General features: G+C 45.9%; 1 protein-coding gene across 2 annotated transcripts in view; it reads right to left on the bottom strand.

Moving 5' to 3' along the window:
- Positions 1-259: 259 nt before the first annotated feature.
- LOC119164945 (hemicentin-2) overlaps positions 260-16535 on the bottom strand; it is a 144294-nt gene continuing 128018 nt past the window's right edge. For both annotated transcript variants that reach the window (XM_075873368.1, XM_075873367.1), the window contains exons 3-9: positions 14776-14886; positions 7371-7574; positions 5582-6040; positions 4465-4758; positions 3492-3815; positions 1397-1723; positions 260-807 (exon numbers count right to left, since the gene is read on the bottom strand). In XM_075873368.1, coding sequence (XP_075729483.1) covers positions 551-807; positions 1397-1723; positions 3492-3815; positions 4465-4758; positions 5582-6040; positions 7371-7574; positions 14776-14886 — 1976 coding nt within the window. In that variant the 3' untranslated portion in view covers positions 260-550. The remainder of the gene's footprint in view (positions 808-1396; positions 1724-3491; positions 3816-4464; positions 4759-5581; positions 6041-7370; positions 7575-14775; positions 14887-16535) is intronic.

Below are 16535 nucleotides of genomic sequence, written 5' to 3'. Positions count from 1 at the left end.
GTTCACCCGATAGTCGGTTCAATCCTATTCTTATATAACCTGGAACTTCACGTCCCAAATCCACGATATGATCGAGGTACGTCGTAGTGGGGGGACCCGGAACTTTGGACCATCTGGTGTTCTTTGACGTGCAGTGGTATGCAGAGTACACAGCCCTCCACCGTTATGCCGCCATTGAAGTGCCACCGCCACGGACAGAATCGAACACGTGACCTCCCTTTCAGCAGACGAACACCCTATCCACGACAACAGTACGGAGGACGGTTCAATCTTTTTATTGCGTGCCTTGACAGATGAAGGCTTCGCCACCAATAATGACGTGATCACGCGAAGAAGACAATTGCTTATAAACGGTGCCTTTGTTACACACGGTCCATAACATGAGTCATAGGTTGCCGTTTTTGAAGCAACCTGTCGTGCACAAAACCGATGTGTCATTAACTACTCTTCACGTGGTCCAACGGCAGTCCGCATTACAAAATATGCACGTCACCACTGCCCATGGCTGCCGGTCCAACTCTCGCAGTCTGCGCCCATGCCGTCTGGGGTGTCAGCAGACATCCGTCGCAGCGAGGTACTCTTTGTGATCCGTAATGCGCACGGAGTCGACGTCTTCGCGACTCGATGAACTGGCGTCGCTCTTGCCGTCCTTGTCCAGGCGCTTCCGTCGCTTCTTCGTCTTCTTCTTGCGGACGTGTGCGCAGTACATGGCGATCAGTGCCGTCAGAGTTGCAACCAGGCTGCATGCCAGCACGACGACGCTCAGTACAAGTGTCCAACGTCCACCACGTGTCTTCCTCTGGAGGTCTGCGGGTAAATTAAATGACTCATTTAATAACCCCTTGGGGCGCGACATAGCAGCTTAAGATACCTAACCTTTTGCATGGTTATTTTCTTTTTCATTGTTTAAGAAGCTTGAGTGAAATATATGTCTTGAGGTGGTATGCGAGAGATGATGGGTCCGCTGCCACCTCGTAATAAGCCCAAGGATTACCCGACATCAAACAGGCAAGAAAAGAGGATTCCACACTCGCTGTAATGACGATAGGGGGCGCTGACTAACGCTCCCACGTTTAAATGCACATATATTTATTTTATACCCCATAAAGTGGACAGGGGGATGGCTACCACCGTAGAGTTCAGTGGTAGAGCATGGGACACGTTATTCGAAGGTCGCAGGTTAGGGTCCTGCTGGTGGCAAGTTATCTTTCCCTCCACTTTTCTTTCGTCACACTTACACTAAAAGAATTATTAACATCCCCTATACCCTCCTCTGTCATTGTTGTCCATTTGTTCTGATTTACATCGTATTCAAGAGAGGAAAACGAATGCTTAAAGTGGCAATTTCCTTCTTAGGTTAACTTGAGCATAATGAATATATTTTCAGGGCCCTCACCATCTTGATGAACGACAGTTTGCACCACACCGTGGGTGCGCACGTAGGTCTGGAAGCTCGCCCCAGGAGGCATTCGAACCACGACCAAGTAGTCGGTGGCAGGGCGAAGTCGGTTGACGAGAATGGGACCCAGGTCCGTGCTCCAGAAGCTGCGCTCGGACCGGTTGCCCCTCCTGGCGTCGAACACCTGCACACGAAGTCTCTGCCCCTGCCCCAGTTTCGGTAGTGACGTCCTGGTGACGTTTGCCAGAGGTGTGAAGCAGGTCAGGGTGAAAGAACTGTCGGTGTAGTTGTCCACACTGCAGTTCAGGGTCGGTGGGTGCACGCCTGCGCAGGTGACAGACGAGCGATGCTTTATGTATTATTTTTCTGCCGTGACAAATGTTACTGCATGTATGCGTACACACACTTTTTTACGTGCACAAGAAAGCGTAAGAATGAAGGACGAAAGATTATGATTAATTGATTGATTTGTGAGGTTTAACGTCCCAAAACCACCATATGATTATGAGAGACGCCGTAGTGGAGGGCTCCGGAAATTTGGACCACCTGGGGTTCTTTAACGTGCACCCAAATCTGAGCACACGGGCCTACGACATTTCCGCCTCCATCGGAAATGCAGCCGCCGCCAGGATTTGAACCCGCGACCTGCGGGTCAGCAGCCGAGTACCTTAGCCACTAGACCACCGCGGCGGGGCAACGACGAAAGATTATGGAAAGGTGTAGTCAAAGAGGTGATTTTAACTTAAGCACCGGAACCGAGTGCTTGCGCAGAAAACGCTCGATCTCTTAAAGAGCCGAGGAGTAGATGGTATAGGCTGGTAAACTAAAAATAATTAAATAAATGAGGAGCGCACTGAGATTGAGTAAGCAAATATGTTTTGCGATTAGGGCCCTCACGGACTCAGGCTCTCAAAGTTTCTTTAAGCATACTCACGTATACTCAGACTCGCAGAAGTTTCCAGGGCAGACTCGATCGGACGCACGTATCAAAATACTGCCCACCCCGACTCACTCATACTCACACTCTCGGTTCGATTTCGGTTTGAGTCAGCCTGACCGAGTCGACTCGTGTGCGAGTTCAACAACCTCAGGCAGCCGACGCCTTATTTGCGCGCCAAGATCTCCTTATAGCAATAGCAAAAACAAACATACAGAGAAACTATCTGCTCAACTTGCTCAGTGAGTCATGAGTAGGCCTTCTCCTATGGAAAACGTTTTCAAGGTAGGTAAGTTGCTATTCTTAGAAGCTAATCTCCTCATTAAACAAACAAATAAATAAATAAATAAATAAATAAAGCAGAAATAAATAAAGCAGCGTTTAGAATAGCGCAAACAATAGAAAACGAGACATAACAAAATAAGGCAATGACCAATGTCCAGATTTATTTCATTGCAAATATGTCTATGTACAAGGCGAAGAAGTGGTTTCAAGACAAGAAAAGACAAGCACATCACTGGTAGGTCTTCTCATATGCTGCAAGCGTACAATAACTTTTGCGCTAAAGCTAGACTACTTAATTAAGTTTTTCATTGGAAATCGCAATAAACGGTGCGCTAGCTCATACTTTACATAGCCTAATCATTATTGGCTATTTCATTACGTTTCAACTTAACTGTACCTTATCATAAAAACCATCGTGATAGCGCAACTAAACACAGCACACAAGAAGACACAGAGAAGGACAGGCGCAAACTGTCAATTGTATGGGCCAGCTGGTAGCTTGCGCCTGTCGTCGTCTGTTTCTTCTTGCGTGCTGTGTTTAGTTGCGCTATCACGGTGGTTTTTGTGTCAATGCACCAACTCTCCGAACAGTCCACTACGTCTGAAGTAACTGTATCTTAAGCACCGCAAACCCTTGATTTTGATTAAAACGGTGTGTCACCTACAGCTGTGGCCTTGATTGTCGATTTGCTCCTCAACTGTATCAAAAATGTTAAAGTGATGCTAAGGCAACCGATCGTTTACGCATCGCGCTCTTTGCTTCTATTTGTCCTTTCCAGTTCCCTATCGCATAACGCACCTGAATCACTTTCTAATATGCTAAGATAATTATGTCTCGGGTAGGGGTTTCGGAAGTACCCCAATACGTACCCTTACGTACAAACGTGAATCGACAGCGCCTCTTCTGGGTGCCCACGGCGTTCTCTGCCCAGCATGCGAGTGCCGTATTGAAGATTGAAGCGTTGGCCACGATCTCCAAGTGGTTCGATTCCGTCACGACTGGCAAGGGCAGTTGCCGGTGCAGTTGAGTTGGGTTTCTCGGCGTAGCTTGCGTGCTGTGCGTGCTGTTCTCAGCGAGCCAGAAAAAGCGTAGACCTTCGCTGGGGTCACTTCGCACGTGGCAGGTCAGGTTCACGGCTTCGTCACGCTCGACGCTCAGGGTGAGATCTTCGTTGGAAACGCACCTGGGAGAGTCTACGTGAAACGCGACAACACCAGGCGGCCAGAATGTATCAGCAGCTTCTTGGGCAAATAGAAGCGCAAATAGACGGCAAATAGAAGTTAAGAGCGGAATTAAGAACAATCAGGTTAACACTTGTCTATTCAAGAGCTGAGCGAAGTACAGGTAGGCATGATGATAGTTATAGCGCGAGAACAGAACGACGGCAATGAGACAAGAAGGACACGAAGGATACAAAGGACCTTCTTGTCTCTTTGTCGTCGTTCTGTTCTCGCGCTATAACTATCGGTATGTCATACCAACTGTGTTTAGAAAAAAAAAATGTTAAACGATTTTGAGTACTTGGTACTCAACTATGGGAGAGCAGTAAGCCGTGCCTATATAAGAACATAGAAGCAATAACTAGCTCAAGCTGCCACACTTCTAAGTTACAGGTAGGCAATTTAGAGATGGATGCACATATTTGTCTACTTGTACCCATTTACCTATATGAGTTCTCTATATGTACACACTTCCCTATATGAGTTATACGAGTTCTTGTTCAGCAAAAAGTTTCGCGGTAAGGGAATTCAATTCACGTATCCCCGGAATCATTTTATCTGTGATTGTACGACGTTGATGAATGAGATAGTGTTTTGATAATACCGTGACACGCCTACTTACATCTGACGCGGATCAGAAGCGGAATGCTCTCGACGGTGTCGCCGCGGCTGTCGGTGACTCGACAGGTGTAGCTTCCACCGTGATCGGGAGTCACTCGGCGGATCACCAAGTAGCGGGAAGTGATCACCCTGCCCCGGGTCGGGTCGGCGTCCAGCACTCGGCCATCTCGACGCCAGGTGACGTCGGCGATTCTCGAGGCGACCAGGACTGAGCACTCCATGTACACGTCCGTACCCTCCGTGATGTGGCTCGCATTGAGACCCGCTCCCAGCTTGATGCTCACTTCAGGCTTGTCTGTGCGACAGAAGAGCGAAATAAACTGTTGGCCGATGCCAAGGCAGGCCTGTTGCTTTGGTGTGACGCATTCGGAGCTACTACGTGCAGTCATAACATGTCCCATCTTTCCAGCATCTCCCGAGTTCCCAACAACTGCCTCCTTACCGTCTCATTATACTTTCGAAGAAAGCAGCCTTAATAGCTTTTTAAAGGCAAAACCGATAGGTTCCTGTTAAAACAGGCAAATCGACGGGCGTCCGGCGACATCACCGCCACCACAAGGGATGCGAAAAATCATCATCACATGATGACGTCACCAAATGACGTCATTGTTGACCATTGCATTACCTCATTTTCTCGTTGTACGCGATATTTCACATACTCAGCTAGCATCGTATGGTTATCAAAATATGTTATAATTGTGAACTATGTCGGCTTTGTAATTCATTGGTACTTTTTGGAATTGTTTCTCTGATGACCCACTTCTCTCAATATTGCCGAAAAGCCTGATGGTAAAGTAAATAAATAAGTTATAACGTCATAAATCCCTATGATATGTGACGTCATGACGTCACTAAGGCGTCATCAAGACGTCACATCACAGCGTCCTCACATCACATTGTCACTTGGTCTAACCGGTTCTGCCACGCGCTACGGAGTTTTTTTTAATGTTTTTGAGAACCCTGTTTTACACACTGACTGTTAGAACAGCATTCGGGGCTTTCTTTCGCAGCGCACCATGAACTTATCCTTGCTGAGGAATTGCTGACCACATTTCTGAATGGCTCGTTGCCGGACGACTCCTGCTACCTTTTATCCTCGATATCTTACGTTCACTTACTTGAAACATTCACGGCCAGGTAGCGGCTGAGTACTCCACGATGCTCCCTCAAGTTGTCATTGCTGGCACGACACTCGAGCAGCTTTCCCGCATGTTCTAAAGATGGCAGGAGAAGCACGCTTGACGTGATGTTGCCCTCGAAGCGAGTGTGGCTCAGCCGTTCGTCCAATGGCAGTCCGTCCAGAAACCACGTGATGTTCGCCGGCGGTCTACTTCCGGTAGCCTCGCACTCATAGCTTCGCGGCGAGTAGAACGTAGAAGGCGAAGACGAGTTCACGGTTGCTGATTGGATGGCTACGCTGGAGAAGGTGCCCAATCCACCATTTTTAGTATCGAGAGCCAATGTCGAAGCCGAAAGCGAGGACGCAGTCCTTGTAGGCGAAGGGGAGACCATAAGCCAGCCGGAGGCATCCACGTCCTCATGAGCCCAGCTCCATACAGATACTTCGGCGGGTGGCACTAAGACAAGTAGTTGTGAAAAGGATACGGTTATTTGTTTTCGTGAAATCATGAACGGTAGCGGTTTGCGCCAGTAAGATGGAACCGGCTACACAGAGCCGCCTATAAAACGCAAGAAAAGATATTCATTTACTATTTTTACTTTGACATGCTGTGTAACATTGGCCGTGCTATCGCACGAGTCAGTAGAAATGTAAAATAAAAGTGGCCTAATCTGCAGAAAATGGCAAATTTAATCAGCATGATTCTAAATTCTGTAAAAGAAGCAACATTCATGTAAACATAATTAAACAATAAGAACAAGTACAATGTAGAAAACTACACAGGAGTATGGTTTGCACTGTGTCAAGGCATTTAAAAACTGGATTCTTTGTAATAATTGAATATGACTGGGTATGCTGTTCCAGACCTCTATGGTTCAAAAAAGAAAACCTACAGTATCAATAGGTAAGTACATATATATCCACTTTTTCTAAGCACACATATATACGTAAAGAACGTGGCTATTTCTGGCAATTGCTAATTTGCCAGTTCATAGAGAGCAGTTATTTTAAAAGTATCGCGATGTATTAGAGCGAGCGAACCGAGAAAACGAAGTGCGTTCTAACTGTGGCAAACCAGGAGAACATCTCTGTAACATGATTTATTGATGGGTAAAAGCATAACTTTAAGAAGAGATGTAGTAGGCCCTGGGGAGGAAATAAATTATTCTCAGGGGCTCATTATTAGGTAATGGCACTGGTGGCAACAGCTTTCACTTGGCCATTGCCGATTAGTCCAGAACGAATACGAAGCCAAGCGAAGTGGACTTCCAGAATTAGTGCGAAACCTTCAGACGTTCCAGGATGGTTATGGGCCGATTTTCCTTTTCACACCACCTGCTTCGTTCCTTATTTAGCTTAGGCTTCGCTCTCCTCCTCTATATCTAGCTTCACCCTTTCCGCGTCACGTACCAATTTTTCTACCAGCCTCATCTTATACTTACGGTTGCTTTTCGCGCGAAATAAAGACGAGATAGCTTTTGGCGCGAAATAAACACGCACTTGTCCGTCTCTCGTGTTTATTTCGCGCCAAATGCTACTCTAAGAATGAACAAACTCGCCCAACAAATCACTCTGCAGCTTCATTTCGTTACACTAGGTGTCTCTCTCCCCCACACAGCTTAAACTTGCTCTCCCTCTGGTCCGGCATCGCTCTCGCATCTAGGCTACAAAGCGCGTACGACGGATCTCCATTGATTTACCACAGCCTTGAGCAGATCCGCCGTTTAAAAAATATATACGCGAAATTATTTCCAAGCCTTTCGTTTCTGGTGTTCGTACGTACTTACGAAACATGTCGATAAGTACAGAACTTGCCGTCGGCAGAGTGACGTCACTGGTCGCCACGCAACTGACGTTCGAGAACAAGTCTTCGCGGAATAGAGGACCTAGGTTGAGGTGACTCTCCAGGCCACCGCTAGGCGTCTTCGTTACAGTAGCTGCCTTCGAGCTGAGTGGCTCGCCATTTCGCCTCCAAGAGAGCTTGAGATTGTCTGCGTAAGCAAAAGCCGGGATGATCACCACGTTCAACGACCAAGCCTAACACGACCGTTATTCAATTGTGCGAACTTTAATTGCTGGGGAGCCAATGAAGGGCCGAAGCAAGCGTGTCTTAGGTCGCTGTCTTTAACAAGTCGAGCGAATACACATCACCTACGTTACACTGAGCTTTGTAAACAGAGAGTCATTTATGCAGTACCGTTTCATTCTTGCTTCCCTAGCACAGGAAAAGCTATCGAGGAAACGCAATTAGCAATTGACATTTGCGATGAATCTACTTGAGGCTCGGAGAGGGCCTGCGAGAAATAAGCTACACTGCTAACATGACTGCCTACATCGTAGCCTACTGGAAACTACCTCTGACGACCCTTTTTGTCATTACCTTAGCTTTCATTCTATTTCTTTCTCTCTTTCTCTCTTTTTTTCTTTGAAATCGTAAATACCGTAATACGACCAAGTCAACCCCACAAATTGAAACTAAGTTATTTGCTACGTAGAATAAACCTCGAATTTCCAGATCTTCGTCAGCATGTGCTCCTGAATCAAGAATTAGTTTGAAGGTGTACTGTGAAGAATACTCACCGCCTACATGCACTGAAGCAATCGTGAAAGGATTCGTTCTGTATTTGTCCTAAACGAGCTACTGCCTCGCATTTAAAGGAAAACAATACACCATTTCGCCACTAAGGCGAGTCATTAAATGTGATAGCAAGAAATTGTAAAAATCACAAGAAGGACAAGCAGGTCGATACTTTCAGCAGGCCGTTGCAGCACAAAGAAGGACGCTCGAAAAGAACGCATAGGTATAGACCCTTTCACTGCTTACAAAAACAGCCCCTTGATGACATCTGGTTTTGTCCACTGATGTGCCAGAGCAGGATTGTAGTCCCTATATTTCACTAAGTACCGCCCATCTGCTCTCGCCCTCAACCTCCTCCTCTCCAGCGCGTTGCCTTTTTTTCTTTCGCTTGCGACTGTGGCGCCCCCTGTAGCACGCCACGAGCTTGCAGTTCGCTTTCGAGCCGGTGGCGCGCCGCCGCTGCTGCATTGTTAGAGTGTACATTTGTTACAGCCGCCCCTGTACAACGTGGCCGTGTGCTGTGCCTCACATTTTGCTTCATGTAATGGTTCTTTCGCGTTGATTTCCTCAGCAAGACTTAGTGCACTCACCATTGTTATTACGGCACAAGAGCTGCTGCAAGTCATGCACATGTTGTAGCGAATCGTACGTCGTTTAAACTCCTTTTAGCAGCGTAGTGCTGCCTCGTGTATCTGGCGCTGATATACAGAACTGGGTTAATTGAGAACAGGTTGAAATTAAGTTCAGTAAACTCGGCACGCTAATTATGGAACCAGTAAGGGATATGTAAATCACAGCTGCGGTGTCTTGAGCCATGCTGTTTGGGAAGGAATAGTCCCCGTGTGTACAAACTATCTCGACATTTTATAACTGCAGCATTGTCAACAATGTTCATGAAAGTGCTCGCTCAGAACTTCATGACGTTTCACATGCTACCTCTCTTCTGCCTGTCCAATCACTTGCGCATGGAAGTACGCCGCTCTGAGATGTTTGTCTTCTGCACCGCTGTTTGCAACCATTGTCTTGTGGTTTACATGTCTTCATGGACGTTGCAGATAATGCAGGTGATAAAGGTCGTTTTCGCACATGGAAACCATTTTTAATTGCTGGACGGCCAAGATGGTGCTGTGATGTAGAGGTCAAAAAACGCAGTCGCGTCATCACTGTCGAAATTACCGCTTGCCCATTTCTCGGGATGTGTTCTGTGAACCCAACTCACAGTATCACCCCAAAGCAATGAAAAAGTTCCGCACATCGTCATATGTATTGCAACAAAGCATTTTTTAGACTGTGCTTGAGAACAGCCGCGATAATTATAAAATTCGAAACTTCAACCATTTTCGAAAGAAATGCTCGCACACGTCCTCCACTTTGCATGCGGCAGATGAGGAAAAGACGAGGAAGCGCAGATCTGTGTGTTTGGAAAAAGTTGTCAACGACTTAGAGTACCTGGTACTCTACTATGGGAGAGCAAAAAGCCGTCCTGTGGGCCCCACGCAAGCCCATTGGATACTTCGACCCTGTCGAAGGCCTTCGCCAAATGCTGAACTTTTTTGAAGGTTTAGAGGCTTGAAGTACACTCGGTGGGCAAGAGAGCTTTAGAAAATAGCCCGCTGATTTTCTACCCTTTCTTTTCTTTATTTGGCAAAATATAATCAAATATATGTTCTCTTCAGCTACATAAATATTATAAGAAGATTTCAATTAACTTTACGCACGTTCCTTATATCTGAAAAATTAATGAGAGACCACATGTTCTTTCTTTGTTTGTGTCTCTGTGCCTCTCTTTTACCTCCGAAACGACACAGTAGTTCAGCTTGAAAGAAAATATAAGAGCGTTGACAACAAAAAATGTGCTCAAGCTGTTACGAGATCTGCGTACCGCGAGCGGCAAATAACCCGCAGTTTTACCACAGGCACAAGCATGGCACGTGGCTGGGTTCGCTAGCGCAGTGAGCTGCGTAGCGAGGGGTCGCCGATTCGATCCCCCGGAATAGGATTGGATAAACTTCTATTGGCTCCTCTAAAACCAGGATCACATTGTTGCGGGCCGCTCCCACGTGGGAACTGAGATGCCGAGCTCCTCAGCCGCCTTGCGGGCTTGGTGGAGGACAGCCCAGAGCTGATCTGCCAAGGACGAGCTGCGGATTGCCGCCTCCCATCTGGCAGAGGTGATGTTCGATAAAGGAGCGAATCGGGTATGTCTTTGGAATTTTTAAAGGCGAAGGCATTTCTTAGTCTGGCTAAGTCAGGCATCCAGCGTTGTCCGCAGCGTCCGCGCACCATAAGGTGTTATCTCTTCGCTCTCACTCCTTCTCCCTTAGCAACAGATGCGGGCGCGCGTGCTTATATTCACCCTTAGCAACTGGAGCATGTTGTGCAAGAAAGTGTAGGAGACGGTAAGTGTTTCTCTCGACATTCGCTCTCTCTCTCCTCCCGTCGCCCCACTCTCGACCGCTCGCTGGCTGGGCACCTATCAAGAACATCCGGAAATGTGTGCTCGAGACACCGCTGTTTAAAGCCAACGTCGAGCCGAAAACACTGGCACCCCTCTCCCGCCCGCTCGCTCCTCACTCTCGACCGTTCGCTGGCTGAGCGCATCTCGGGGCGATGACAGTGTTGAAGGCGAATTGACTACAGCTGTACACTCTCACGGCGCAAGAAATGCCTTCGCATTTCTTCACGATTCCCTGCGGGGAGGTGGGGGCATTTTTTATCTACTGATTTTCCGATGCGGAGCATCTCTTGCTCGCAGGTATATTACGCGGTTGTCACGCACCAATTGACTGCGCTCACAATACGCATGCGTGACTCTCCTCCTCCTCCGTCTCCAACAAATGCGCGTTACTCTCTCCACCTATCTCCTACAAACTGCTTACGCTCGCTCCCCCATCGCTCATGCGCATCCTTTCTCTCTTTGTCATCTCCTAGGTTTTCCCCTGTCCTGCCTCGCAACGACGACGCGGGGAGCGTCTGCTAACCTGCGCTCGCTCCCCCACTGCTCTCCTCTTGGCATTCCTCCCCGCGGCGTCTCGCCAAGCCGACGCATGTAGTGTCTGCTAGCGAGTTTCTTAATATATATATATATATATATATATATATATATATATATATATATATATATATATATATATATATATATATATATATATATATATATATATATATATATATATATATATATATATATATACGACCTTCAAATAACGCGTTATTCGAAGGTCGTAGGTTCGATTCCTGCTCACGGCTAGTTATTTTTTCACCCACTTCTTTCTTCCTATTCAGCTTTGGTTCCAATAACTTCCCCTTTGCATCCCTTGGCATTAATGTCTGTTAGATCATATATATATATATATATATGGTTTACAAGTTTCAAGCTTTGTACCCTTCAAAACTTCCAGTCACCTCATTTGCCAGCTCCTAACGTCGAAACTGAAAGCACGTTTTCAAGTTCTTTTCAAGGATAAGGAAAGCGTCTCTTTCGTTTTTCACATAAAAGGAACGTGCGTTAGGTAGAAGAGAATGTTTCATACCTTTTATGCACTTCAAAAGAACAATTACTTGAATATATTGTACCCAACAAAGAAAGGACACGGTAGAAAATCAGCGGGCTATTTTGTAAAGCCCTTGTTGTCCACCGATGCTATTAAGGTACATCTGTGAACAAAACCGGATGCCATCGAGGGCCCTTGTTTGTAAACACTGAATTGGTCTATAGGCACTACACCTTGTCCTCAAGGAGTGCTGGTTGGAGATTTCTCCTGCGCGTTGTTGTACCATAGAGTAACTCAACATTGACAAGAGTGGTCACTCGGGCCAAAAAGTGGCTGAGCTACGCAGCTTCACCCCAGCCGTAAGATGGCACCACATGACTTACTGCTTACCAACCACCCCAAAGGCCTGCCAACTGGGGTATGAGACGCCATACAGAACCTTGCCCGCATCGCCTCCGATCGCAAACTACCCGTGCAGCACTATGAAGCTTGACAGCCTCAACGAGGACTTGTTCACCGAAAATCTGGTTTGAATTACGATCGCCGAGAACTCGGGAATCAGACGGTGCAGCAGCAGCGAGTCGGCATGCCCAAACCAAGGAGGATTAAAGAAAAATTGCTGGAGTGGAAGCTCCCGCAATGCCTTGCCAGTAGAAGTAAAGCCACCTTTTGCCACTGCCAAGATGGCTGAACATGCTCTTTTCTCATAATGCCCACTTAAAGCTCAAGTGGCTTTGATATGTTATGTCAATGCTACGTTGTTCTATATTAAAAGATAGTTGTTCCCGACGAAATAACACACAGAAACGAGTATGGATGACTGAATCTTCAAAGAACTTTGCCTCCAATTAGAGGCTCACTAAGGAAAACTAGTAACTGTAAGACGCACTTGGAGCACTATGTGACCCGAAAAAGTTCCCGCATTAAACTCGCTGGGCGTGCGAGAGAAACGCTTCGTTTTTAATCGCTGAACGGTGATACATTATCGTGCCCCTAGTAATATGGCCACAACAGCCTCCGTCTTGCCAGAGGAACGGCTTCACTTCTGCGCAATCATTTCCACTCCAGCATTTTTTTTATCCTCCTTGGCCCCAACGTGCCTCGCGTTTGTGTACAGCTAGCTGAATCCGCCGTCGCTTCTGCTGGTGCGTTCGCTCGTGGCGTTATCGTTTTCTTTTCACTTGTAAAGTGTGAACGCACCCTACGTGTTTTTGCGTATGTGATAGTGACCTGGAAGCCTGAATTCGATCAGGCACGAATCGGATGTGAGAGGAGTGTGCATGGCGTGGAAGCGACGACAACGTTGTTACGCTCCGTGTTCATGAGCATTTGCTGCAATGAAGGAGTACGGGCAGCCGCAGGGAGATGCTATAAAAAATGTGCGAAAACGTGCCTGGCGTGCGTCGTGGTCTTCACTTGTTTCGTCTGCCTTTCAGCTTGACTGCTATTCGGTACTAGCACCATGAATACTATGTTAAGTGCTTATTGCATTTAGTCATTGAAGCCATGACCTAACGTTTCTGGCATTGTGCTCTTCGGCACAGAGATTTTTTTTTGGGGGGCTCTTCACTTCGCGTACATTTTTCGTGGACTGCTTCACGCGAAAGAAAACTGTCTGGAACGCTTCGCAGCGCATATTCAAGAATTTTTTTTTGGCTCAAAAATTGAGTCACGTATCACTCGCGTTCTTAGGTTTTCTTTGTGCCACTACATGTATTAGAATTCACTGCATGAGTGAGATTTCGCTAAAAGTGCAGCTATGCTGAGTATCGCTATCTGTACTATTCGCAAATTGCTTGACGCTCTAACGAGCGCAATTAAAGAGAAGCGGTGAATATAGAAAAATGTTTGTTAGATAAAGCTACACGTAATATTTGAGTAAACACTCCTGCCTCATTAACGGCTTGCATGTCACCTAAAACTGCTTTGTTGTTGCTGCGGCGACCGCTTGTGACTGTTTTTCTCGAAAGAACGATGTAAAGTGTGTAGTAGAAAATTACTGCGAAAGTAGGAACGAAAACGTAGCCAACATTTGTCTTTTATTTTTTCTGTTCATGACGGAGTCACGTGCTGAGGCAACTACTGCTGTGTCGCGTTGTGCACTGTATGTGTAGTTTTGTGCGTTTATTGCAGTTTTACTCTGCTATTGTTCTTTCTATACTGTTGCCTCTATGTACATTTCTTGTGTGCAATTTACAATCATGATATGACAGCTGTAACTTCGTGCCCCGCAGTGCAATGAACCTCTCTTTGTGCCTGCGCTTATCAAACATTAACAAGCTGCGAATGTGCTTACCAAGATTATCACTTGTAAATAAAAGCTTTCACTCATCCAATGATTCTCATGCTTTAATCAAAATATGTGCGTAGACACACACTAGCATCGTGTGCTTGCCGCTTGAGCGGTGCAGCTTACACAAAACTCATCGATGCATGAAAAGAACGCATTAAAAAAGTAAAATATAGCCTCAGGGACGAGCATGCACATAAAAGTGGTCTCAGTGGCGGTATAATAATCCCAGACACTACAAAATGGACTTCGAGACTTTTTTTTTTTTCTCTGCGGTCTGCCATCTCTGAGGCTGCAAAGTTTCACCACACCCGTTTGGTGCGCTGAGAACCGAAATCGGCCGCTGGTGCTTATGGAAGTGTCCTCTCTTAACCTTTTATATCGCTCTATAGTTGTACAATAAAAATTCGCAGCGTGCACGTTACCTAAAGAATTACACTATCTCCCTGAAGAGACCACGGGGTGATGTGTAAGATCGTTTCCAACACAACGTTCCCGCGATTCATGGTAGCGAACCAAGTTACGGCGTATTAACCCGCAAGGCTCACCGCAAAGGTATCACCGCAAACCGGTAAACACAACAGTTAAAAACACCATTGAAACTCTTCGCGATGCTCCACATCACCTCATGGTCCCCTCTGGGAGATGGTGAAATTTTTTTTCTTTATGCCTTGTTTGCATACATAAGTACATATACATATCCGGAAAATGACGGCAACCGCAAAATCACCCGATAGTATCCATGTTATTGCTATCAAAATAAAAAATATAACAAATACAAAGTTGTTTCGTCAATAACCGAGTGAAGTGATCATATAGGGTCTTCAAACCTGCAGACACGGCGCAAGTCAGTCGCACTGTGTCTCCCTCAGCGTAAGGCCCCGCTGTCCCAAGCAGTAGGTTTCCTTGGGAGTCCCTTAGTACCGGAGGCTGTTGAGGAACTGCATGTAGAGATAAAATCGAAGAGAAACAATAAAAGAGCGTTCCAGCCCATTTATGCATGCGACCGATGACTTTGCCTGTTGTCTTAACGGTAAACCTTAACGGTTGCCTTGCCTGTTACATTTCACGACGTGTGTCACGTTTTAACTCGACATCACCTTCACGACACATATATCCGATTGCTAGTTTACGTTGTGTTAACTCTTGTGTCGGTACGCAATAATTCATCTAAGTGATGTACGTGACACTTGCTGACTTGAGATTTTTATGTAAGACTACATTATTATTTGTATTTTTGAGATGTCGTGAAGTATTGTGGTGTATATGAAACTATATAGTAAATTTTGGACCGTATTTCTTGAGTTCTCGTCTTAATGGAAGCAGGCTGTTCATGTGAAATTCTGGATTTTGAATGGTCGGAGTTTGTCTCATAAAAGCAATAAAGTTTCCGGCACCTTGTTTAGGCACTATCTCAATTTATACAGTATCAAAAAGTAATAGCAAACTCCATGCTATAGGGCTTACCCATAAATAGCATCGACTTTGCTTGCACTAAGAACACATCTGGTCTTTGAGCGGATATTAATGTTCACTCACTGACAACTCATATGCTCTTAATTACGTCCTGGGAGCAGTGAAAAATACAGCAAAGTGTCAAACTCACCGTTTGCCTAGTTTCCCGGTTGCAATTTTATCCGGCACCTGATTAAAAGTGTAGTGACGCCATCAATATATGAAAGCAGGTCGGTTCTACCGAATGCGGCATGGTCGTGTAAACGTGCGATTTCTAGTGCTAACTTAATTAGTCAAGCTTGATCTGAGTTGCACCACCACTTTACGCCTCATAGTCGAGTTTCTGTGTCGGTGCGTAAAGTGAAAGACGTTGGGCTAGCTAGTGTCCAACAGCACGAACTGAAAAAAAAAAAACAGACATTGCCTGCATATCAGTGTGCTTTGCTGGCAAAGGTCGTCGAAAGATGAGTCCTCTGCCTGGGTCTTCAAATAAAACGTTTATTTGACGTTCTCCTTGCGAACATCGGTGAGTAGGCACTGCGTAAGATATGGACGCCATCTGACAGTAGCTTCAAGAAACGTAAGTTTTTATGGAAGGCAAAGCCACTGGTAGGTGGCAGCAGCGGGTCGTTCTAGTGAAGCTTAGGAAACACCCACCACTTTATCTTTCCCAGCGTCGCATTGTCAGCGCACCGTAATGAGCACTGCAGTCTTTAGAATTACGTATCTATGCAATTTAAAAATAAAATACAAACTACCAAATACTTTCGTATTGATGTTTACTTCAATTATGCGTAATAATTGCTTTTTGTTTGACAATCATTAAGAGTATGAATGAAGCAAACAGATGAAGATGGCTGGGCGTTGAGGAAGTGCCAGGTGGTTGAATCGTGTGACACACAAACCACCGACTTGATTTATGATTGATATGTGGGGTTTAACGTCCCGAGACCATCATATGGACACACAAACCAGAAGAGACAAACAGGTCAAAATTTCTGCGTGGAAATATCTCAAGAAAGACTATTATCCTTTTTCTAAAAAACAAACGCTATGTACAGTGTGTTTACAAAAAGTGGATAAGAATTTAGAGTGCATGGTACTCTACTACGGGAGAGCATGAAGCCGTCCCGTG

This window comes from Rhipicephalus microplus, chromosome 9 (genome assembly GCF_043290135.1).
Source record: "Rhipicephalus microplus isolate Deutch F79 chromosome 9, USDA_Rmic, whole genome shotgun sequence".
Classification (NCBI taxonomy): Eukaryota; Metazoa; Arthropoda; class Arachnida; order Ixodida; family Ixodidae; genus Rhipicephalus; species Rhipicephalus microplus.
The sequence above is the reverse complement of the archived record's forward strand: the minus strand, read 5'-3'. Positions and strand labels throughout refer to the sequence as shown.